The 26,917-nt window shown below is 40.2% G+C and overlaps 1 protein-coding gene across 1 annotated transcript in view; it reads left to right on the top strand.

Moving 5' to 3' along the window:
- Nucleotides 1-26,917, top strand: part of GLIS3 (GLIS family zinc finger 3) — a 529,924-nt gene that overhangs the window by 159,792 nt on the left and 343,215 nt on the right. The window contains exons 3-4 of the mRNA XM_082243469.1: nucleotides 12,152-12,359; nucleotides 19,472-20,576. Coding sequence (XP_082099595.1) covers nucleotides 12,152-12,359; nucleotides 19,472-20,576 — 1,313 coding nt within the window. The remainder of the gene's footprint in view (nucleotides 1-12,151; nucleotides 12,360-19,471; nucleotides 20,577-26,917) is intronic.

Below are 26,917 nucleotides of genomic sequence, written 5' to 3'. Positions count from 1 at the left end.
CTGCACAAGGCTTGAATGGGCTACAAGACAATCCGCAAGAAGCTTGGTGAGAAGAAGACAACTGTTGGAGTGATTACTCGCAAACCGAAGAAATATTAAATAACCATCAATCGCCCTCGTTTTGGAGCTCCATGCAACTTTTTGCCTCATGGGGTAAGGATGAAAATGAGGGATCAGCCCAGAAGTACACGGGAGGAGCTTGTGATTGATCTCAAGGCAGTTGGGACCGCAGTCACCAACAATCCATTGGTGAAAAAATACTTTGCCATGGATTGAAATCCTGCAGCGCCCACAAGGTCCCCCTCCTTAAGAAGGCACATGTACAGGCCTGTGTAAAGTTTGTCAATGAACAGCTAAATGATTGAGAAAAGGATTGGGAGAAAGTGCTGAGGTCAGATGAGACCAACATTTAGCTCTTTGGCACTAACTTGACTGTTTGGAGGAAGAAAAATGCTGACTATTACCCTAAAAATCCCATCCCTACAGTCAAGCACGGAGGTGGAAACATTATACTTTGTTTCTCTGCTAAAGATACAGACCGACTTTGCCGCATTGAGGGGCCAATAGACGGGCCACGTATTGTAAAATCTTGGACGAGAACTTTCTTTCCTCAGCCAGAACACTGGGTCGTGGATGGGTCTTCCAGCATGACAATGACCCACAACATACCACCAAGGCAACAAATGAGTGACTCAAGAAGAAGCACATTAAGGTCAGGGAGTGGCCTAGCCAGTCTCCAGACCTTAATCCTATAGAATGGAGGGAGCTGAAACTTGCCGAGTGATAGCCAAGAAACCTTAAGGATTTAGAGAAGATCTGTAAAGAAGAGTGGACCAAAATCCCTCCTGAGATGTGTGCAAACCTAATAACCAGCTACAAGAAACGACTTACCTCTGGGCTTGCTATCAAGGGTTTCTCCACTAAGTACTAAGTTATGTTTTGCTTGGGGATCAAATACTTATTTTACTCACTGAACTGCAACTCAATTTATAACATTTGTAGCGTGTGTTTTTTTCTGGATTTTTTGGTTGATATTCTGTCTATATAATTTAAAATACACATATGATAAAAAATTATAGACCCTTTATTTCTTTATATGTGGGCAAACTTACAAAATCTGCAGGGGATCAAATAATTATTTTCCCCACTGTATATACAGTATATATATATAATGGTTACAGTAGTTTTGTTGCATCTGCTGTGAAGCCGAAATTTAGAAGTTTTACATTTAACAGTTTAAAGAGGAGTACAGGTTCACTTCAAACTGTCATTTTAATTACATTTAAGAATGTCAGCCCAACAAGAAATCATAGACAGTCAGACTGACTCCATCCAAATCTTTGCTTAGGGCAATTTACAGCTGGTTGTCCCTAAGAGGCAAATTTTGGAAGCATGGGTCTCTTCCTTTTAGTTCTAATTACTCCACTGAAAAGCACTTTGACTATAAGTGTGTCATTGTTAAAGTGGTTGTAAACTTTAGACATAAAAATTGAAAAAGCTCATCCTTCTCTACTGTGTACTTGGCTCATTTCTCTCTGCTGCCTTGTTCTTCTATTATCCGCATGTGTTACTTCTGGATGTTTTTTTACCAACACAAAATGTTAAAATGGTGATGGGTGTAGGAGATCTAGGACTCTGCCTGTGATTCATAGCCACAGCTGTGCTTGTTCTCAGTGTACTGTGTGAAGGGGGGGGGGGGGGGGGGTTAAGAGCTGCCGTTTGTGTGAAGATTTCAGATCCCTGCCCCCTGACCCTAGAACTAAAGAGAAATCCTTTCTTCTGTGGGTTTTCAGAATGATCTACAGAGGAAATGTCTGCAGATACACAGCTACAACTTGTGGGAGGATTTGTTTCACTTTAAAGTGGAGCTCCATCCAAAAGGGGAAGCTCTGCTTGTTTGCACCCTCTCCCCTCCCCTCCCCTCCACTGCCACATTTGGCACTTTTTGGGGGAGTGGATACCTGTCAAAACCCCACTTCCAGGTAAGATCACCGAACGGCGATTGCGGGGATCTACAACATTTCCGACCCCTCCTCCTTCCCCCCTGCTGCCTTCTGGGAGACACACAGGTCCCAGAGGACAGCGGGACCATTCACGCATGTCCAGTAGGAAACAGGCTGTGAAGACTTCACTTCCTGTTTTCCTTAGTGAAGATGTCAGCGCATGCACCCAAAACTGAATGACAAATCGGCTATGGGTGGGTGCCGACATCGGAGATACTTGGACAGGTAAGTGTCTTTATATTAAAAGTCAGCAGCTATAGGATTTGTGGCTGCTGACTTTTATTTTATTTTTTTTTTACAGTCTTAACACTTTAAGTAGTGACATGACCCTATAATTAGGACATTCTACATTATAGGTATGCAATAAATAGATGCATATCTTTCTTAACTTATTATGTCAAGATGAAAGTACTTGGAAAGCATTTCCAAAATATCTAGAATGTTTACTTCTGTGTTCTTTACAAAATGATTAGCTTTTAACTGTCAGCTCTTAACTGTCAAAAAAAGCTTGCCAATGAAATGTATCATGTATCTCTATACTTTCTTGATTTAAATTGTTATCTACTATAAACCATTATATTTATACTCGTTCTTTGAAGTTCCTTGCAAATTTGGGGCTGCATTTCTGCAAATACAGATGGAGATTTGATCAGGATCAATGCTGTCCTCAATGCCGAGAAATACAGCTAGATATTTATCCATCACGTCATACCATCAAATTTGCAGCAGGACAACAACCCCAAACATGCAACCAATGAGAGGAGAACTTCCGCTTGCGGTGCTCCGCGTGAAAGTAGGAGGGGGTTCCTGTCAAAACTAGGTACTCGCTCCCCCCCAAAAAAAATGACATGCCAAATGTGGCATGTCAGGGGGTTAGGACTACTTAAAGCGGAAGTTCCACCTTTGGGTGAAACTCCGCTTTAAGAATTATCTTCAGTGTAAAGAATAATGAGTCCTGGAATTGGTGGTTTGGCTCCCACAGAACCCTGATCTCAACATCATCGAGTCTGTCTGGGATTACATGAAGAGACAGAAGGATTTGAGGCAGCCTACATCTACAGACGATCTTTAGATAATTTTGTCATGTTTTAAGAATGTAGTTTCTATGTATAATTTGTAATTTAGATCCATTTACGTTGGGAATAAATTTTTATCTCTTATCTCACTGCTGAATAAAAATAGACACTTTGGTAACAATTGGTAGAGATCAAGACCTCCTGCTCTCTGGCTTCCTTGTTACCTCCTCCCACGCTTGCCTCCAGGACTTCTCCAGAGCCTCTCCCATTCTCTGGAACTCCCTGCCCCAGTATGTCCAGTTAGCCCCTATCCTGTCCGCCTTTGGACGTTCCCTGAAAACACACTTATTCAAGGAAGCCTACCCCACCTCCACTTAAGAACTGTACCTTCACAGTCACCTTCATCAGATCATCCCCCGCAGCTATTACCTTTTGTACCACCTCCTCCTCCTATTGCTTCTGTATTGAACTGTATTGTAATTTTATTGTCCCCCCTCTACATTGTTAAGCTCTGCGTAAACTGTTGTCACTATATAAATCCTCTATAATAATATTAATGTGATCTAGGCTGCCTAGGCGGGAAGCTGTGGAACCTTGTGGAAATTGCAGCGCTTCCAATTAGCCAAAACAGTCCTTAAATATAAAGTCCGGAACTGTCAATTTGACATCACGCCGGCATGCTACTGTCTGCGGTGGCGGTATTTTTGATGTGAGTTATAAGCGGCATTGTTTGCTGTTTTTTTTATATCAACCTTTTGTCCACTGCTGGTGTATTGATTTTAAAGCTGCTTAAATAAAACTACTGCACTATGATATCTTATCTCTTCTGTCTAATGGTATAATTTGGTGGTGTGGGCGGCTACATGTCCCCTAAGAATATCTGAATAGAGAACTGGAATAGAGGATACAGGTGGTGTTGCCCCGATCCATCCATTCCTGCTGAGCTTGCTAGCTGCCTAGTTTATGGCAATATACACCTTTTGGTAAGTTTGCATTGCATGTGGGGAAGGATGTAATAATGTCTGTCACTATCATGGGTAATCACCTTTATTACTTAATACTTAGAGTGGTTCTATGCATTAAGATAAAAAACCTTCAGTGTGCAGCAGCCCCCCTAATACTTGAGCCCCATCTCAATCCAGCAATGGCGCCTGAGTGCCTTGGCCATCTGGGACTCTCCCTTCAGTTTGGCTGAGACACAGACAGCAGTGCCATTGGCTCCCGCTGCTGTTAATTAACCACTTTACCACCGGAGGATTTTGCTGTCTTCCGTCCAGGCCACTTTTTGCGATTCGGCGCTGTGCGACTTTAACTGACAATTGCGCGGTCGTGCGACGCCGTACCCAAACGAAATTTACGTCCTTTTTTTCCCACAAACAGAGCTTTCTTTTGGTGGTATTTGATCACCTGTGCGATTTTTATTTTTTGCGCTATAAACAAAAAAAGAGCGTTTATTTTGAAAAAATAACAATATTTTTAACATTTTTTTATATGAAATTCCCCCCAAAAAATATGTAAAAATCAATTTTTTTAAAAATTTTTGGCCAATTTGTTTTCTGCTACCTATGTTTGGTAAAAAAAATCGCAATAAGCGTATTTTGATTGGTTTGCGCAAAAGTTATTGTGTTTACAAACTAAGGGAAAGATTTCTGTCATTTTTGGTGTTTTTTTTTTTAACGCGTAATGGCGGTGATCTGCGATTTTTGTTGCGGGACTGCGACATTGCGGCGGACAGATCAGACCCTTGACTGACATTTTTGACACTTTTGGGGGTACCAGTGACATTACTGCAGTAATCAGTGCTATAAATATGCACTGTTACTGTAAAAATGACACTGGCAGTGAAGGGGTTAATTTTATTGGAGAGGGAGGGGTTAATGTATGCCTAGTGCTTACTGACGTGTGGGGGGGGAGGTGACTGTGTGACAGAAGGACAGATCGGATGTCCAGCTATGCTGAACAGTCCGATCTGTCACTCCCTGTCACTATGGAGATCCGCCCGCTGTGTTTACACACAGCGGGCGGATCTCCAGACTCGATCCCCGACGATCGGGTAAGAGCAGCGGCGATCGCCGCTGCTCATCCCCTGGCCCGACTCCCGCTGTGAATGAAAACAGCGGGAGCGCGCCTCCGGCGGCGCGCGAGCGCCGCCTACAGGGGGAGGAGTCCAGCGACGTAGGTCTACGTCGCTGGACGGGAACGAGCCACTGTGCCGCAGTAGCAGCACAGTGGCCGGTGGTCAAGTGGTTAAAGTCAGTCAGCCAATGAGAAGAGAGAGAGAGGGAGGGGCCTAACTATGTCTTCATGTCTGAGTGGACATACAGGGCAGCGCCTCGGCTCGGGTTGTCTCCATAGCTAGCTGCTTGCTGTGGGGGCACTCAACAGGAGGGAGAGGCCAGGAGCACAGGCAAAGAACCTGGGAAGAGGAGGATCTGGGCTGCTCTGTGCAAAACCACTGCACAGAGCAGGTAGGTATGAATCGTTTATTTTTTTAAGCAAAAAAAAAAGTAAGACATTAGTATCACTTTAATTACTACTGTAGCACTGCCCCCTAGAGGACTGCTTAGTATTACACTTTCTGGATTCCCCTGGGTTACCCCTAGCAACCGATAGCAGATAATTAGCATTGGAAGTCCTTGGCTCAGTCAATAATCAATCCAGGGGATGTTGTTTTTTTTTTTTTTTTGGAACTGGGATAGGAGAAGGGATGAGTGGAATACTTAAACTATGAACTATGCACAATCTTATGGGCAACTAGCTGTAGCGTGCGACAAGGTCGCTGCTTCACCTTTCCACTGAAGTGAAGATAGATAATGTGTTCCCGTTTGAATCACTCTTCAGGGTTCTAACTTGGCACCCCCTTTCTCACTTGCTGAGTGCGCTGACACCTGTCCACTGACTCTCCACTGGAGTGGTCTTCTTCCTGGGCAGACCCCCGGCAAGCTTTCCAGTACTCACGGACACTGTTTTTTCCAAGGATGCTCTGCCTCCAACTCCACTAGTCAGCATACACTGAACCTCCTGGCTCAGCTCCACACTCCTGGTCCACAAGGCCGACCGCTTGTGACCACCTTCCACTGCAGCAGAAGGAGAGACAACTGTCACCCTCCTTCTGGGACCTGGCTTCCCGCCCAAAGACACCCTGTCACATGTGCCCTTGGCTTTTATAACATATCCCAGGATGCACCACTGTTTGTGCCAACCACTGGGATAGTTACAAAAGCCTGTGTGTCACTGGCTGGATTCCTCCACTGTCCAACAGGCTTCCCTATTGGATACAATGGGGACACTCCCTCAGGCCAGATGAATCACACATGGACACATGCAACAGGCAAAACTACAAATCAGGCTTCCCTCATAGGCAGCTAGAGACACTAGGCTTTACCTACCTAACACCTACCCAGGAGGGTGCTACACTACACTATGAGACTTTTTCTTTCTTATGGTTGGATGTCATTGCACGTGATTCTGAGGAGGTGACAACATTTGATACTAGACGTGGATAAACACTGAAAACTATATCTGCATTGAAATGCATAAAGTGTGTTGTCTGTTCTCTTGAATGAGACAACATCTGCTTCTGGTGAGTTCCCATTTCTCCCATTTGCACAATTAAAGGAGCACTGCACTTTTTATTGGCTTTATATTCATGGACTGTTTTGGCTAATCCTTGGAAGCGCTGCAGTTTTTTTTTGTTTGTTTGTGTTAGTGTATTTCCTTTATTGCTAAACGCTTTTTCTCTTTGTGGTGTAGTGCTGATCTTATACTTTTTTCTCTTTTTTTTACTTTAGCTATAAGACAATAAGAGGTATTTGAATGACAGGCACCCTTTAATACCAGAAGTTCATGGGAATGTTGCAGAAACATTTTTTAGAAGCGATTTTTTTTTTAACTTGCTTTTCTATACTGTGCTGTAGAATTGCTAAACAATACGTATGTAAAGATTGAACTCCCTTTCTACTCACTCCCTACTGGTTGTCCTTTTTGTCATTCACATATTCACAGTTCACAGGATGCAACTACTGATCTGCATTCTCTCTCTTCTTACACAAAAGTTCATGTTAGTTTGCATCATTGCCAAAAGCAGAATTGGCAGCAAATAAAGCCCAGCATCAGGCAGAAAGGACTAAGATTTCACAAGTGGTTCCTACAGATTCCCGGTGGCCACTTTGAGAACTGATTATCTGCAAAGATCTGCCTGTGTATGGCCAGTTGAAGTGTTTATTAAGACCTGGGATTATAGTGTGTGTTGTGTAGATGACAGGTTCTCTTAACCAAACATCAGCAAGTTTTTTGTTGTACCACATAATTTTATTGGACCCTGAAATAATTATTACAGCATCGACATACAGTTCTTCTTGTGAGTTCCAGCATTGTTCTTTATAAACAAACATAAACAAAACACTTCTCTGTATTATTCTCCAGAAATGTTCTGGCAGAATTCTGCCTTAATTTAATTGTGGCCGCTCAACTACATCTTGGCAGCCTCTGACAATATAACTCAGTTTGGAGATAATGTGTTTGCAGTGTGCATGTCTGCCCATTGTTTGGGAATGATTACATAGTTCTTTTTATCTATATCTACACAATTAAAAAAATGCGTAACTGATGTTAAACTTTGATGTCACCTTGAGTAAAATTGCTAAATGAGAACAAAACTGCTATAAGGACACCATCCATTACTCCTACATAAAACACATGGGTATCTCCAAGACTTCAAATAAAAGCTGTGATTGATTGTGTGTTGGGAACCATAAGGAATTGTTTTAATTACAGTTCTTTGTTTCCAAAAAGACACTTAACGTAGGACATGTTGGGCACATTTCTCCAATGTGTGAAATTCTATTGTGTTAATATTTTTTTTTTTTTGTTTCAGCAATAACTAGTTGTTAGCAGTAGAAAGTGCACATTTTATCCTACCTTTCCCATTCTCATAGTGGAAGTCTCATGCATTGAATGTCAAATGACTGGGCTTGGCTTATGGGGATGGTCAAACCCATACATGGTCAGATTTTGGGTAGGATGCTGTTGACTAATAAGTAAATTACCTGATTTTTCCAGAGGTTCTGCAGTGTTTAGTATATAACCCCTAAATATAATATATAAATCAAGAAAGTATAGAGATACATGATACATTTCATTGGCAAGTTTTTTTCACAGCTCAGGTTTTTGTTCATCTTGAAGAAGACATCTGGAGGTGGTCCATGCAACTTGTATTCAATATTCACACATTTTTGTAATTGGATTCCATTTGGTTTGATTTACTACCGTGTTTCCCCGAAAATAAGATCTACCCTGAAAATAAGACCTACTGTTATTTTCGGGGAGGGCTTCAATATAAGCCCTACCCCGAAAATAAGCCCTAGTTTAGTGTTTGTAAAATCCTAAAATCCACTCTATTACTGTGTTATATAATGTCCAGTGTGTGTTTCTGTAATATAATTGTGTGAAATACCTTTGGTACAGCGCCGCTCGGCGTTCAGCTGATCTCCCTTTCTGCTCTCCTTCTCATAGCTGTCAGTGGATGATCTCAGCCCCTCTGCGGTGTTCAGAGCAGGTCACGGCGCCGAGTATTATATTATACCATAATTGTGTGAAAAACCTTTGGTACAGCGCCGCTCGGCGCTTCCGTGACCCACTCTAAGCACTGCGGAGGGGAGGGCCTGAAATCCCCCGCTGACAGCTATGAGAAGAGGACAGCAGCAAGATCAGCTGAGCATTGAGCAGCGTTGTACCGAAGCTATTTCACACAATTACGGTATAATATAATACTCAGCGTCATGACCCGCTTTGAACACTGCAGAGGGGAGGGGCTGAGATACCCCGCTGACATCTATGAGAAGAGAAGGAGAGAAGAGGGACATCAGCTGAGTGCTGTCCTCAGGGGGATAAAGTTCAAGTAGGTGCTTTTCTCCGTCTCCATGTTATAGAAATAGTTTACTTAGCTAGGGCCTCAGCAAGGAGTCAGGAAGATGAGGCGTCTGACACATCCTGATTTTGACGACATGGACAGTTCCTTCTTTGGGATCTAGAGGATGCCTGCAGCTATCTTTCAGGTCGATGAGTCAAAGGTATCTGACTATCCAATCTCCACTCAGAGAAGTTGGTCGGCGGAAGATCCAACTTTTCTACAAAGTGTGTAGGTCATCTTTGGTGCGGAGAACTGCCATTTTCCTATTCTGGGAGGCCGTCAGATGAAAGGGAAAGCCCCAGCGGTAGGCCACATCCACAGAGTGCAGGGCCATAAGAGTGTGTCGATAGATCAGGAAACAGATATCTGAGCCCGGTCAAAATCAATAATCGGTTTGCCACAAGAGGCTTTCATAATTGTTTCTTTTAATGACAATTTATGCGGCTTACAAATGACATCTCGGGGGCCCCTCTGTGTCTTGGGTTACAGGGGGCAGTGCCGTGTCCAATTTGATTAGATCGCGTCCCCAAGAATTTGACAAAAGAGACCCTGCAATGTAGGGAGTAGGTCAGCAGCATGTGTGGCTTCTGGGAGACCGCGTATGCGGATATTCTGGCGCCGATCTCTATTCTCATAGTTGTTGAGCTGGTCTAAGAGGGGGTTAAAGACATCTTCATGTTGTTTAGTGGTGGTCTGTATGGTGGTCATAGTGCAGGTGATGTCATACTGTCTAGTCTCTAAGGCCTCCACTTTATTGGCCAAAGCCACTGTGTCCTCCTTGAGGCTGTCTGTTTAAATGTTTCCACTGCTGCTAATAGTTGCTGTATGTCAGTCTTAGTTGGGAGGGCTCTAATGTGTTCCCTGAGATACCAGTCTGAGTCTGCTGCGTCTGGCTCTGATGGAGGTGAGAACTGGCAAGCAGAGTGTGAGGGGGTGGATGGACTGGAGTATCTCACCTGCAGAGTTGCCTGAGTTCCTGGGGAGTCGCCACTGTGAGGTGGAGAAGCGTTCTGTGCTGCCCCATGTCCAGACGCCATCTTGGCAGCCTGCTTCAAGCCTGAGGAATGCGGGGAGAAGGATTGCAGTCCTCCTGATTGCTGTCGGCCGCCGCCGGGCCTCTGTGTGGCTGTGCGGCATTTAGGAGGCATAGCTGGTATTGCTGGGGTGAGCGGAGATTCGCCGCCACTGTTCGTATTTGCCCAGGGACGTCGGAGCTCTCAGCTGGAACGTCTTCACTCCATGCCGGTCAGGCTACACCCCCCCATCTGTGGTCCTTTTTTTACATTCTTTCGTACAATAAATTTGATTTCAGCAATTTATGTTTGGGTGTGCAGTCATACTTATTATTTCTATGGAACTGGTTATACCTAAGTTGATTGATCGATCAACTTGGGTACAGTCTGCCATACATGGTTCAAATCTCGGCCGGTCCCTGCTGAGCCTGGCTTTACTCCACCATTTCACTGTCACTATAAGTACTATTACTCCCTAGACATGTTAATTTAATTTGTAGGAGAAAATGAGCATTGCTTAAACCAAAATTTTGAACCAAAATATATTGAAAGTACTGATGGCAGAGGAGCTGCGTGACACCTATTTCTTTTCTGACAGCTTTTCTTTAACCCCTTCTCACTGACCACATATGTCATGTTGTAAAGCGCTGCGCAAACTGTTGGCTATATAAACCCTGTAAACCCTGCATTATAATAATAATAATATTAATAAGATATGTTGCAGAACTGTGGCGGGCTTTAATTCTGTGCTGACACATATATACCTATAACCATAATTATTTTTTTGCTGGGAGTGCACTCACTTGGTGCCCCCAGCGTTGTGATCGTGCTGTTACCAGCATCTCCCAATCACTGTTTGCAATCAGGAACCAATTGGACGGGTTACTGATCATGTGATTACTGTGACAGCCAGTCACAGTGACCACTAGATTGGGAGCCTAGCTACTGGCCTCTAGTGTTAAGACCCCCTTAAAGGGCCAGCTCCTGTCAGCAGAAAATAGGTAGTTAATTAGTGTCTTTTTCTGTCATTGTCTTTACTACATCATTGTAGTAGCGATTGCTATATAGTAAACTATCAGGTGTTTTTTGTGTGTGTGTGTGTGTTTGGTTTATTATATAAAGAAGTAAGTATTGCAGTTGTACTTATTTTTATGTTAAATAGCAGTTGTTTCCTGTCTCAGATTATGAGACATATGTATGAACATTAACTCAGACTTGTGATTTATACTATGAGGGAGTGTGAAAGTCCTTATCTTCAAGCTACACAGACCTACTTGATATAAACTGCCCAAATGAGTACAGCTCCTGTTATTCATACCAATACAGGCAAAATATTAAATTCCGTTTATAACCGTCTTGGCCATATTTCACATCCTAGCATATTTTCCCATGCTGTGCTACCTACCTAATTTTCAGAGAATTGTTTGCTTTTCATTGCTGAATCAATGAGGTTGATTTACTGAAGGAACAGAGACAGTTCACTCAGTAAAAGTGAATGTTCACTTTCTAAAAAAAAAAAGTTCCCCCGAGTTTAATAAGATGGAGTTGTGTTTCCTTCAAACAACCAATTATGTGCTAGCAACAATCCTGTTTTTTTTTTTATATATTTTTTGCACATGATTGGGTATTTACTGTGAACACAGATTCACCTTTTTATTCTCATTTACTTTGCCAAGATATTATACACTATGAAAATCTGTACTCCTGTAGTAAATCACCCCAAGTATATTCTGAATGTGGGATTTATTTTTCTAATTAGAAACAAAGGTATGGTATGTAAATATCTGCTTTCTTATAGGCATATTGCAGCAAAAAAAAAAAAAAAATCAAGCAAAAAATATAGTCTCAATAGCTCAACAATAATATTTACTAAGTTATTACATTGACAATACCATGGCCTATGTGTGCACTAATCTTTCTACTTAAATGATTACTGAATGTGTGTCACATCTGTGGTTTTAAATTACTATGCTACAATTTTATGCATGAATAAAATAAATAAATATACTTACTTCCCTAAATCAATACTTAAATAATATTTCACTGCCTGTCAAAAATCAAGATCTATTGCAACCCTGGAGCTCAACCCAAGAGCTAAAATAGACCGATTTGCATGTTCTATGGGCCTAGCTTCCTAATGTTAATAACTAAGTACCGATCTGTGTTAAGTCATGCTGCTGTCATAGCTCTGATTATTTGTTTTTACAGGGAGTTCTGCCTTTGGGCCACAGAGCAAGACTCAAGGAAAAGGCAGCTGCAACAATCTCATGGTCACTAACAGTCCAATGATGGTGCAAAGACTGGGCCCAATATCCCCTCCAGCAAACCAGGCAGCAACAGCATGCAATCAGATCAGCCCCAGCTTTCAGAGGAATCTAAACCTCCAGCACTTAGCAATACCTCCATCTGATACCAGGTCTTTTTAATAGTTTTTTTTTCACCCGCTTTTTTATGCTATGTATTTTGGAAATCATTTGTGTGAAAATACAGTTCTTTGAAAAGTAACAAGCAATCATCATAAGAGATCGTTACCAGTCTAAGCCTTCAGTATCAGTCTCCCAGGTTTATACCCTCTACTCAGGAGCTGGCAGAGATAGAGCACATCTCAATTCAAAATATAATATGCCACATTGGTACCACCACACATTGTATTCAACTCCAATGTAAGATACATGAAAGAAAGGTTCAGCTCAGATCCCAGCCTATCAGTTACGCCCCCCTGACATGTTTCACCCACATTGAGCTTAAAGAGTTACTAAACCCACAACAGTAAAATCTGTTTGTAGATGCAGAATAGCATGCTTGTTCTACTCACTGTGTAACTTAAGTGATTAATCCTCTGCATTGTGTAAAAAGGCTGTGTGATCCTGTATGCACAGATCCTCCCCCTCCTGCACGTTCACTCTGGACAAGTCCAGATAAGAACAGTAAGTGTAGTTCAGCTGCACATGCTCAGTTTGGTCTTTATTGCTCAGAGACCATTTCCTGGTTTTAGCCGAGCTATTCAGGTCACATGGCATTAACATCACACATGTGGGCATGTATACAGATCCTAAATGACAGCCCCTCCTCCTCCATGCCCAGTAACTAAAAAAGAACATAGTGGGTGAGATGTCCCATCTTTATTGATGGGTGATTTTTGTTTTTCCTGGGAGGTTACATGTGATCAGCACAGGGCCAATCAACACTGTCCAGACATGTTCAGACAGAGAATTAAGGGTCTTGAAACCTGATAGGACAATCGTGAGAGAAATGAAAACTCCTCCTACAAACTACTAGCACTCACTGATACAGGTCATAAGAATGCTCTAATTTAGGGATCCTCAAACTACAGCCCTCCAGCTGTTGTGGAACTACACATCCCATGAGGCATTGTAAAACTCCGACATTCACCGACATGACATGACTAGGCATAATGGGAATTGTAGTTCCTGAACAACTGGAGGGCCACCATAGTTTGAAGACCCCCTGCTCTAATTGCTATATACAGCTGATGAGAAAAGCTATTTATCAGTTTATATTTAGGGAGATCAGATATAGTGAATGCAGGCTCCTGGGTTAAGTAACACTTTAATCAATGATTTGAATACAGTGTGTGGTGGTGGTACCTGCATGCCAAACCAAGCAAATATTTCATGTTACAAACAATTCAATTTCATTGGAGTACCACCCAGGACACTTGGCTCACCGTGTTATGATAGATGTGATCATTCAAAACTGAAGCATGCACAGAAAAATAAGTTAAGGGCCTCCCAAATTCAAAATCACAGGTGAAATCATTTGTTTGTATCATTCACGGTGAATAATCAAGACAGCTTTGTAACTGCTGGAAGTCTGGAAACCATATTATTTTGGTGGTCCTTGAAGAATAGAGTTGAGAAACACTGTTGTAAGGAACACTGGGCCCCAAGCCTAAATGTTTTTCTAAATGATCTGAACAAAAACAGTGCCTTGGTTGTCTGCAACACCTAATCAGATTAAAAATGGCATTTTTCCACTACTGGCTGAGACAGTAAAAACAAGAATCTGGTGGCTATGCACTACTCAGCCAATTTACTTTTAGACACTTTTCAGATGCTTACAAGCTCACTAAAAAGGCAAAGCGCAGGATCATTGATAAGGATTCATCTGTTACTCTGATATCTTCGGAGTCACAGTGAGTGTTATTTCTGTGTGTGAGGATAGCAGAGGGTGCTGCAGAATAATGATGAAATAAATCTCCATAATGTGTTTTTTCTCAAGCTAAACTTATACTGTTAGTACCGTTACTATTAATGATAACCAATTGCCACGATATTTCAAGGCACAGCTCTATAACTAAAATGCAATTTTAGAAAGTATTGCACTAGAATTTCCCAAACAAAAAATACATTTATTAGTTTCCGTTTGTATAAATAAAAAATGCAAAAAATAATCATTACTTTATTTTTGGTGCCTTCTACAGTGTAAAGACCCATTCCTCTGCAATCGTGTTCTTTATACATCTCCTTGTTTTGTTGATCACTGATTGAAGTTAAATCAGATTTACTAGTCCCTATGTATTTTAACGAGGAGTGCTGGAATAAAAAAAAAATAAACACACTAAGGCCCCTTTCACACTTGCGGACCGTTCAGATCCACCTGTCAGTTTTTCAGGCGGATCTGAACGGATGCCCCATGCATCTCTATGGGGCATCAGATGTCAGCGGAGACATGTCTGCCGACATCCGATCCGATCCTGTCCGTCAAATCTGGATGGAAACCCTATTTTCCATCCGTCTGGCGGATTAGCGGATCGATCCCCCGCTGAGCAGCACGGCTCAGTCGAAGGAACGGAGCCGTGTGAAAGGGGCCTAAAACACCTAGGTGGATGCAGCATCTGTGTGATGCTGCATCTGTCCCCCGCCACCTCTAAGACCTCTAAGACTAACTGAATGATCAAAGACTGCTGATCACTCAGTTCTCTGTCTTCACTGAGCAGAAAGCTGGAGACTGTCAGTCACCGGCTCTCTGCAGTGCCCCACAGGGCTTTGTGGGGGTGGGGGCTGGCTCTGGCTCTCAGTGACTCGCGAATCTGGGTGTATCTTGCCTTTAAAGTCGGGATTTATCTAAAACTGAGTGATGTCAGCTAAAACCTGCTGTCGGCTTAAAACGGGTCACAGGAGTGCAGAACGAAATGCAATCCTGCGGACCAGAGGAGAAGTATGGCCAAAAGAGCTTTGGCCCTGCTTCTTCTTTAACGACCAAATAATGGGTAAAGGTAACTTAAATGAGCCACTGTGGGTCATTACATGAGCAGATCATGAAAGCTGAACTAAACTCCTTAACCACGGAAGCTGCCGTCTTAGCCTCTGTTTTGTCTGCAGTTGCCATGGTTCTGCACATGTGATCAGTTATGTCCCAGTAGTCATTTCATGGCTTCACAGTTCAGTTGAGAACTTAAGGAACTGTGACAGTTATCAACTATGCCATACCTTGAATGTAACTGTTTTGGGGAACAGTTAAAACAATAGGTTTAGTTCTGTTTTAACCACTTGACCTCTAGAAGATTTACCCCCCTTCATGACCAGGCCATTTTTTGCGATACAGCACTACCTTATTTTACCTGACAATTGCCCGATCATGCAACCCTGGACCCAAATCAAATTTCTGTCCTTTATTTCTTACAAATAGAGCTTTCTTTTGGCAGTATTTGATTACCTCTACGGTTTTTATTTTTTGCGCTATAAACAAAAAAAGACTGACAATTTTGAAAAAAAAAAAAAAGAAACAATAGTTTTTACTTTCTGCTATAAAACATATCCAATAAAAATTGAAAAATCTAATTTCTTCATCAGTTTAGGCCAATTTGTATTCTCCTACATATTTTTGGTAAAAAAAAATCACAATAAGCATATATTGATTGATTTGCGAAAAAGTTATAGTGTCTACAAACTATGGGATATTTTTTTATTTTATTTTTTTCAAGTAATGGCAGTGATCATCAAACTATAGTGGGACTTCAATATTGCACCCTACAAATCTGACACTGACTGCCACTTTTGACTTTTTTTGGGGACCAGTGACACTAATACAGTGATCAGTGCTAAAACATATGCACTGTCACTGTACTAATGACACAGGCTGGGAAGGGGGAGATTAAAGGGTTAAATGTGTGCCTGATCAGTGCTTTACTGCAGTGGGGGAGGTGTTTCTACTAGGAGAAGGCATTGATCAGTGCCCCTGCTTAGCAGAGACACAGGGTCCATGTCTTTTGTACTAACAGAACAGCAATCTGCCTTGTTTACATAGGCAGACCGCCGTTCTGCCTGTGTACCGAAGCATCAGCAGATGCCGGTGGACATCGAGTCTGTCATACCTGCCGATCAGCTCCCACTGTGTCTAATCATAGCGGGAGCAGGCCGCCAGTGGCGTGTGCGCGCCCCCTAGAGCCGGAAGTGCAGGATTACTTACTAGGTACATAATCCTGCGCAGCAGAGCTGCCTTGCCGCCGTATATGTACGCGAAATGGTCAGCAAGCGGTTAACTACAAGAAAAAAGCATAATATAGCATCTGGCGTGTCTATATGCTATATTTCCTGGAAAGAATCCTAAAATATGCAAATATAATAAAACATTTTAAGTTTTGAATTTCTGGAAACAATCTTATTTTACTGTCTTTTGGGTCACAACTATTACATCTCCTTAGGGCACTGCAATGAGTGCTCTACTCACTTCCTCATAGCAAACTCAAAAACCTATGGCCTTAAACTCACAAAAGTGAAGATTTGCTGTTTTATATGGGGCATATAGAAATGTTAATTGTGCCCAAGCAGTGCCCTGGAAAATACCTCTTGAAAAAAACAGTGCACCTCCTGCTATTTGTGAGGACTTAGGCACTCCTGTGCCTGCAACCTCATTTCTGCTGTTTATTTGCAGTGTGAAATCTAAGGCACTGCTGCCGATTGCTAGTGTCAAGTTATTAGGTGTGAGATTTGGTAATGTCACTATTTTGCTGCTCAGTGTTCTCCTTGCTGGAGGCTGTGATATGAGGAAGAAAAGCCCTACCTCTATGAAGATGGCCACCTTCACACAGAGACGCAGTGCAGGGAAAGTCATGGTAAGTCAGTAATGAGGAAAGATCAGCTACAGGGAGACCATAGCCAATGCTGATGACTAACCCTTTGCCCTATATTGATTTTGGGCACAACTTCCAGAGTTCAGTTTCTCTTTAAGAAATATGAACAAACAAAAATATCAGATTTTATATTACATACTGTTGGGAGAAAAAATGGATCAAGTGTAATAGCAAAATACAGATGTTATAATGAAAATTTTTTTTACAGTTCAGTCTTTTTTTTTTTTTTACATGTATCTTATATATTACACACTAATTATTACCTAACCCCTGGAAGCAAAACAATCTGATAATTTGCTTGAAATATGCAATTATTTATAGTCACAATCATTATTATACATTACCTACTAACCAAGGAAGTATTCATTTTGTTTAGTTAACCAATATTAACAAATGTGAGGCCTATCTTTTTTTTTGGAAAGAAGTAAAATTTCTGGGCCATGAGATAATTTTAATACTTGGTGTTAACAACGAGAGAGAGACTTTCAGATGTAAAAAGGTTTTGCTGGGAGCCAACCTTTGTAATACATTTTCATAATAAGCTCAAGCTGGTTTCAGTTTATTTTATTGCAGTGACAAGATTCTTCTGTAGGTGCTTCAAAGCTGTTGGTAAAGTAAGACAGCTTAGAGAATAACTGTAGAGAATAGCACGTATCTAGGCTGCCCTACACTAATTACCCTGTTTCTCTTTGTTCTACCATACTCAGTTCTTGACAAAAATATCAGGATATGTAATAATTTTCTTCTGTGTGAAGCAAAGACAGTTTAATAAATGACGGTGGGAAACTGGTATCAGAGCTGCCTATAATTTACAGTAGTTGGAATTTATAATGTTTTCTTTTAATACATACAGAGATTACCTACTTCTAATTATTATTGCACAGGCAATATAGGAATAGACAGAAATAGAAAGATCATCGTGGTTGCACAGAATTATTGATTATTGTCTATATTGTTGCTGGATTATCAGAATCCTCAATGTATGTAGGTCTCAAAAATATCATATTACGAAATTTAAATGTATCTTGCAACAAGCAAATTGAAAATCCAATCTTATCACAAATACATCTGCCTATGTATACAATTTATATACAGTTTTATTGATACACAAACTATATGTCTTGCCTTTGATCTGTGAAATCTCTATAATTGGGCTGTTAGAACTATATTAAATGCTCTACACTGTGCTAAATGAACAACTTCTACTGTTTTAGTAAAGCAACCCCACTGAGTTATATGAACAAGTGGCTTCTTTCAGCATAGCTGATTAATATAATGCTTTAAGTGTGAAAAGGAGACTTTTGCCTCGTACACACGCATCGATTATTGGCCGGGAATTTTCGGCCAACGTCCGATCGGCCGATTTTCAGCTTGTTAGCTTGTTAGACTCCGACTTTTCGGCCGAATAAAATCTGGTGTGCAGGCTATAAAATTTTTGTTGGCCGTCAACACAACGGCCGATTTTCGTGCAGTCAGCACAGATTTCAGCAGACAAAAATCTGATGAGCAAGACTAGGCATGCTCAGAGAAGAAAAAACACACGGAAAGTAAACCATCACATGACATCACTTCTGAAGTAGATTTTTGTTGGCCAAGAAAAATCGTGCATATTCTAGGCACATTCCAACCAACAAAACACCACTCTGGACAAAAGTCGGACGATCGGTCGGCCGATAATCGTTGCGTGTGTACGAGGCATAAGGCCTAACCCCCTAGCTAAATAGAAAACTTAAATATATACTATTTAAACATCTAATAATATATGACATTTTTACATTTGTAACTATTAAGTCTTGATCCCAAAAATAAAAAATATAAAAACACAACAGAGACTTATTCACTTTCAGGTGACTAGGATAGTTAACCCATTGTGCTTTAAAAGTCCTTTTAATAATGCAGTAAATGTTTATTTGTAAAAACAAAGATTATATATAATAGGAAACTGGATATTAAATAGTATTAAAAATGTATATACAAAAAAATAAATAAAACCATCTCAAAACTACTATGTTTTTTTTTTTTTTATTTACATTCTTGTGTTGTATATTTATTCATAATATAACCAAATAAATAGTTTAGAATTTAAAAATAACACTTTTCCTCTGTTGCAGTATTGGGAAAGAGTTATGGGAGGGGTAAATTAACACATTTTGATGTTTGTTTAGTGCAGACATTTATTTATTAAGACTGAATAATTGATAGTAATTTATGAGCAAGCATACATTGTGTAGAAGTGCGCTTTTTGACAGTTTTTTAGAAGGACACTAATTTAGAAGGTATTGTGATCCGTGAGAACTAACACTTTCCTGTTTAAAGTAACTTTAACAATGTACAATCTAAATGAGTAAATAAACTTTCCATGTTTAAAATATTTATTATGTGAACAAAAAAACAAAAAGAGCTAAATAGATTTTGTATTTTTACCCCTCTAGGTCCCTAATGTCAAGAGAATCTCTAGCTTCGACAACTTTAAGCCTTTCAGAAAGTCATTCTACAATGAGCGTGAAACAAGAGTGGTCTCACGCATATAGGATCATTCCCTCTAATCATGGCTCTCAGAATAGTAGTGAGACAGGTGACATGCTTAGCAATCCTCCAGGAACATCTATGTCTAATAATACTGTTACCAATCCATTGCCTTCATATTTATTTGGCATGGAGAATAATTCTTCACCTTATCCTAGTCCAAGGCATTCTTCACCAAGATCACATTCAGCCCGATCAAAGAAAAGAGCTCTTTCCTTGTCCCCTTTGTCTGATGGTATTGGAATAGATTTTAATACCATTATCCGGACTTCACCAACCTCATTAGTTGCATACATAAATGGCTCAAGAGCTTCACCGGCCACTATCTCACCTCAGCCTGAAGTTTATGGACATTTTTTAGGAGTCCGAGGAAGCTGCATTCCTCCATCGTGTGCTGGAATAAACTCTCAGAAAAGTCTTCTTGCCATCAGTGATAATGTATCCATTCCTGAAAATGAATATCAGCGAATGCAGCAGCTGGAACAAAGCAACTTACAAGCTGATGTTATGAACAATATGGTGGTTCGACATAGCATAGGGCTAAATGAAAGACAAACAATGGGAGTTTTAAAGAGTGAAAGGATGGATGACTTTCCAAGTGGCACAGAAATGTCGTCACAGACCTCCCTTCCCCTGGTAGTTCCTTCTCTTCATCAAGGCCCACCACCTCCTTATCATGCCCATCAACACATGCACCAACATGACTTGTTAAATCAATCCCACCAGCTTTCTCTTCCACCTCCTGCACAAGTTCCTCTACTTGAAGAGGAGGGAGAAATAGATGACTTTAATGGTAAGCACTGTTGCAGGTGGATTGACTGTAGTGCTCTGTATGATCAGCAGGAAGAACTTGTACGACACATAGAAAAGGTTCATATAGATCAGAGGAAAGGGGAAGACTTTGCTTGTTTTTGGGCAGGCTGTCCCAGAAGATATAAACCCTTTAATGCACGTTATAAGCTTCTTATTCACATGCGGGTCCACTCTGGGGAGAAACCAAACAAATGCACGGTAAGTTCTGAAAACTTGAATCAGTTTAATGCAAGTCTTGTCTGCAAATCATTTTGTTCATTGCTTTATAATATTCTGACCATCACAGATAGCAAAACATGATGCACTTTATGCCATAAGGCTAGTGATACTTTTATCATAACTGGAGGATGTGGAACTCCTACTACACAGCTATAAGGCTTGTTGGTAATCTAAAAGATTCAGTGGCATTCGCTAGATCTTCCAGGTGTTAAATGTGCTTATTGCCATTATTAATGTTTAATTTAGCTGCAATATTTGTTGGAACATCTGTTACATGAATTGTATGAGACCACACTGTAGATTGCCTTGTCTTATTTTTAAAATACAAGCCTATAGAAATAATTCTTCATTTAGAATCTGCCAGTTCCATAGATGTTGTATTTATCCCATAGCTTCTCTACTTGCTTCATCACTAAATTGGATCAAGTAGGCAAATATGCAGCCCATGAACTTGGAATTTCTGACCTCTGTATTTGTTCCAGGTCAGTGACCGGATGAAACCAGAGGTTGAGCACAATGTGTGTGTTTATGACAGTAAAACTGTTAAACATATGCAGATCCGCTATAAATCATATGTTTTATCTAGTTCATGTGTATTATATACTTGTGTTTTTATTGGTGTCACAATAGTGTTATCTACTGTTTAGATGCAATATTTATTTGGGTAGACCTACCCTTTTGGGTAGGATGAAATCATACTGAAAACTGCTTTGTTGTATTTAGTAAAATAAACTTCTCATGGTAAAAATATAGGGGTTGCCAATCCTGAGTTCTTTAGAAGTTGACTGATCCCTAGCTACTTGACCAGTCACTGAACTCAGAACTGCTTGCTGCATATAGTACTTTTTTAAGAATAATCTAGAGGGAACTAGAAATGTCTTAAATAAGTCAACAATGGCAGCACATGTATTTACTCTATGACATGTTAGCATTATAGTATCAAGCGATTAAGGGGTGCTAAGAAGATTGTAGTCTGATAGCAAAAATATATTGTATCTTATATGCATGTATAAGTCCTACAAGAAAACATGTATGCCATTTAAGGTGAGTGACTCATCTCAGGCTCCACTGCAAAATACCGGGATGCTAGTTAAGTTTGCTGTATTCTGGTAAATCAATAAGAAACAGAAATGAATTGCTACACTCAAAGATGCCACAACTTTGCCTGTTTACTGAACAGAAGCATGGGTTACCTTTAACGTGTTTCAAAACACATTGGAGGTGACCCCTCTTGCTTTTGAATGTACAAGAAAAGATGCTGTAGTCTGAAGTACAATGATTAATTTCCTCTTTTTGACATACAGTACATGTACAGTACAAGCTTGTACCCAGTGTGTATATATATATACTTTAATCTTAACATAAAGAAGGGTGAATGAGAAAGCAAGTCTGTAGTCCATTCTTAAAATAATTATATGAAAAATCTACTTTCGGGAAGGACCCCACAATTCAAGCTCAGCCTGTCATATCTGTTCCAGGGCTAGGTGGACATTTTCCCACTGGTATTCCTGATAGCTGTAAAGGTAGAGGGCAACCCCTTGCAACGCTTTAGAGAATTCTCTTTTAATGATCTAAGAAGGAAGATCAGTGGCCCTTCTGCTAAATGGTTTAAAGACTGACTGTTGTCCTAACCTTTCAAATTTGCAAGCATCAAATAAGAGCAATCTGAAGGTTTAAATAATTTCTAAAAAAAAAAGGACATTTGTAAAACAAAAGTACAACAGTCAGTTAGGATATCAAACAAGAATAATCCCCACTCCCTCCTCGCTGGTTACGAGCTGTGATTGACAGCAACAGGATCCAATGGCTCCCACTACTATCTCTGCCAATCAGGAGCGCGAGACCCAGGAGAGCAGCCGCTCTCATGCACATCGCTGGTCTTGTGTAAGTATTGGGGCAGCTGTGGGGGGGAGCTGCATACTGATGTTTTTTTTACCTTCGTGCATTAAATGCATGTAGGAAAAACACCTTCAGCCTTTAGAGATACTTAAATTAGCCCATGAGTGCCAAGGGCTACTACATTCCACGTGCTTTAGAATATATTAAAGTATTTTTGTACAGAGAAAAGCTCCTTTATGTTGCACTGTTTTTTATGTTTATTCTAAAATGCACATTTTTAGTATGCCATAGCCATGGCAAATTCCATTTAAAGTTTAGATTTTTTTTTTTTTTTTTTTTTTGATTTAAACAGCAGTTTGTTTGAATTTTTTTTAACCACTTCTGGACCGGAAGATTTTCCCCCCTTAATGACCTTTCCATTTTTTGCGATTCAGCACTGCGTTACTTTAACAGAAAATTGCGCTGTCATGCGACGCTGTACCCAAATAAAATTGTCCCTTTTTCCCCACAAATAGAGCTTTCTTTTGGTGGTTTTTGATCACCTGTTTGATTTTAATTTTTTGTGCTATAAACAAAAAAAGACCGACAATTCTGAAAAAAAGTAACAATATTTTTCACATTCTGCTATATAACCTTCCCCAAAAAAAAATTAAATATCAAATGTTTTCATCCTTTTAGGCCAATCTGTATTCTGCTACATATTTGAGGTAAAAAAAGTTTTTATTATTTTGATTGGTTTGTGCAAAGGTTATCGCGTCTACAATCTAGGGGAAAGATTTATGTAATTTGACTAATTTCTATTTATTTATTAATTTTTTACTAGCTGTGGGGGTTTGGGCTTTTGAAATGACCATAGAGACATGTGATCCTATATAGCTGGGTCACAGGCGCTCTGTGATCATTTCAGAGAACAGAACGGTCAGCTGTGTTTACAACAGCTGCCCGTTCTTCTCTCTCAGCGGGGATTGATCACAGGTGGCCGGTGGTAATCACAGCTGCCGTCCCCATGCATTGGCATCCCCCCAGCACTAGGTGCACGACCGGCGTAACCCTACTTTGGTTCGTACAGGAGGGGCTGCCTGCCACAGTATAACTGCGGCGGGCGGTGCGTAACTGGTTAAACATGATAATTTGGCGAAAATGAGCCAAACAAATGTTGTGCACCTAAATACACACTATAGTATTCACCTTAATTTTATTATTATATTATTATACATTCAGATTTTACACTTTCTTTCAGTTCTCCCTCCCATTGCCCATTTCCCTCTGTTTTATACTGTACGTCTATGTCTTTCTTACCAAAATTGATAGGCATAACTTTAATAAAAATGTTCTCAACAAAAAAAATTGAGTTTAAATAGAAAAAAGGAATTTTTAGGTTTTGTGTTTGTTTTTGCTGAGGCAAGCAAAAACTGTATGTGTTGCTAAGTTACCCATTGTAAGAATGTTTTTTCCTGAATTTCTGTACACATATTTTGGTGATAGAAATAAGATGATTTACTTGACTCTTAAGGGTAAATACTCTTGTGCATGTGCAAAGTAAAAACAATTTTTTTTTTTTTTATTTAATAAACTCTAGAACCATAAATTAGGACTTTTCGCAACAGTTTGGCTTTTTATTTTTTTTTTAAAACTGTTATCATGCATATTTTCTAAAATGTTTGAAAGTAAGCATTTGTTATTCAGGGATATGCTAGATATTGGCACATCCTAAAGAGACATATTGGTACGTCGTGCTTCATATTTGTCATAGATGTCATTTTTTTTTTAAATCTAAAGTTTGTAAAAGAGATTCTTTCGTGAGTCCCCCAAAGGGGTTGCGGTTTATGCATGATTGGATCTCACATAACTTACATAACAACATTTTCGAAATAGAGATGAGAATTGAGCAAGCCAGTGCAAATTCATTATGTTCCTAATCAGTGATCACACAAATTGGACTTCATCTGGGAAGATTTTTCCTTTGAATCCTACATTTTACCAAGACAAAATATGTATACTTTTTTACTTTTACTTCAACCCCATGATTTGTGGTCTCCCTTCCTGATTGCTGTTTTACCAATAGATTTACCATCACCTTGAACACCACCAGACATTGAAAAAGATGCAACATAGGAATCTCTACTTGGCATTTGGTATACCTGCCGTCGCTTTGCCAGATGTAAACAATAATTATCCAGCGCCCCCTAAGAGTACTAATCCTACATGAAACTCAGTATGTGTCACCAAATTCTACAGATATATGTAACAAGTGCTTAAAACAAACATAAACCCATACTACAAAAATAAACATTCCAACGCAAACTGAAAATCGCAAAGATTATCAATAATATAGTGCAAGTCTGTGAAATAGTTGCTCTAGTTACAATACAAAATAATCTTGTCCCAAAGGTGCAAGTAAATGTGTCCAAATTACATCTTCCTCCAATGTGTGCTCAAAGAATGTCATACATCGATACTATCATGCAAGTGGGTCCCTCCACCGTTGATCCAATGCACTCACCTTATAGTTAGTATGGATGTAAGAACATATGTTGTTAGGTCTAATGTACTTTTTTCCCTCTTGAGATATGGGTATGATGACCTCTCTTCCTGCGTGTTAGTGTTTTTGCAAGAGGCTGTCTGTCTCTGTCTCCTCTGCTGCCAGTAAGCTCAAAAGAACACACGGTTCTTTTGAGCCTTCTGGCAGCAGAGGTGTAGTAAATCACATAATGAACATGTATTAGTTATAATTGCACTTACCACAATTTAGAAGTATCTGCACCTTTAAAACTCTGTTATACAACCGCATTCAAGCAGTCAACGACATCTGCGTCTCCTGGCTCCTCCCACGCATTATGTCACTGACCTCGTGACTTCCTCAGGGTTTTGCCAGATGTGTCAGAAAAGGTCTGCTTGGAAAAACCTAGACTTCAACTGAAGAATGTAAAATGACACCCTGGAGTTTATATGAAAAATACTGACATGGATAAAAGTGAACAGAAAGGTCCTCTGGCTGTAAGTCAGAGACACCACCATTCTCCTGGGACGGCAGAGAGGCTTAAATATCAGACTCCCACTGGTATATTGCACTAACCTCTATAAAGTTTGCACCATGAATCTAAAATTATTTATTTAGAGAAATTCACTTCTTGGAAGTTTGTGAGAATAGTGGGAGTCCACTACCAATCTGCTCACCACTTCTAAATCCCTGGCCTTTTGTAACTTGGGGGATGGTAAATTGGAACAATCTATGATGCATCCATGACCACCACTCTTTTACTTGCTAAACTCGTGATGCAGGTATTATTTGATACTATGGTGTGTTTTTTTTTTTTTTTTTAATAATGCTGAATTATTTATCCTGTGAATCTGCATGCACATTTTTCTGACTAAATTGGGGCAAATGTTATTGTTACTAGGCTATTTTCTTTCCAGGTTAAATGTTTTTTGTGCATACAGAATAAAGCAAATCACCAAGACCACTCCACTAAACAAAAAGGAATATCATACTTCTACCAATGGTTTCTATCTCCCTCTTCAAAGGAAAAATCTCACTCTATGACGGTGTGGGAAAAAGATCTCTCCCTTCTACAATGGTACAACGCCACCAACAATGTGCTTAAACATTCAAGATGTGCTACTCATTGGAAATCCCAACTTAAACTTGTCCACCTTTGGTACTACACTCCAACTCGCCTATCCAAGTTCTCTCCCTCATACTACCACTTTGCTGGAGACAGTGAGGAGAAAAAGGATCTCTGCTACACACATGGTGGCACTGTCTCAAATTACTTCTGTTCTGGGTTTGTGTTTTTCAATTCATGTCCTCAGATCCAGACCCCGCATCAGCACTCCTTCTCCTAAACTATGAGCGCTGGCCGAATCGTCACCTCCCTTTCATCATACACTGCATGATCACAGCCAGGAGATCTATCACATCTAACTGAAAGCAAGTAGAATGCCCAGACCTCTCTTCATTCACAGTTATTCTCAACACTTAAACCCAATTTGAACTTATGTTTTCCATCAAGAATGGCGAAGGCCAAGCCTTCTGGTCTCAATGGCCACCTTGGCTACAACATTCATCTTGTACAGCGCGTTCGTAATGATGACACGATAACACCCATTGTTTCACTGGGAAACCATCCTTTATGTTTTCCAAATGTATCATTGGTGACCCCGGCCCCCCCCTCTTTTAGAATTACCTAGCTGGGTTCTTCTCCCTGGAGTTGTTAAAACCTGATAATACATTTTTATTTCTTTCCTTTTTATACCTGCTACTGTATAACACTTTGTACACCTGAACAGCCTTAAAGAAATTGCCATAATATAATACACCCTACAGAATGCTTGGGTCAGTACTCGCCTTCTTTCTTATTTCTTTTTATGTCTAAATGTTAAATATTAACATATGTCTAAGAATGGGTTCTACCCCTTGGAATGTTATTATTTGAATTCTATGTTCCGTGCTCATCTGTAGAAAAATTGTATTGACAATA

Source organism: Pelophylax lessonae (genome assembly GCF_965119305.1).
Source record: "Pelophylax lessonae genome assembly, chromosome: 1".
NCBI classification, from domain to species: domain Eukaryota; kingdom Metazoa; phylum Chordata; class Amphibia; order Anura; family Ranidae; genus Pelophylax; species Pelophylax lessonae.
The sequence above is the reverse complement of the archived record's forward strand: the minus strand, read 5'-3'. Positions and strand labels throughout refer to the sequence as shown.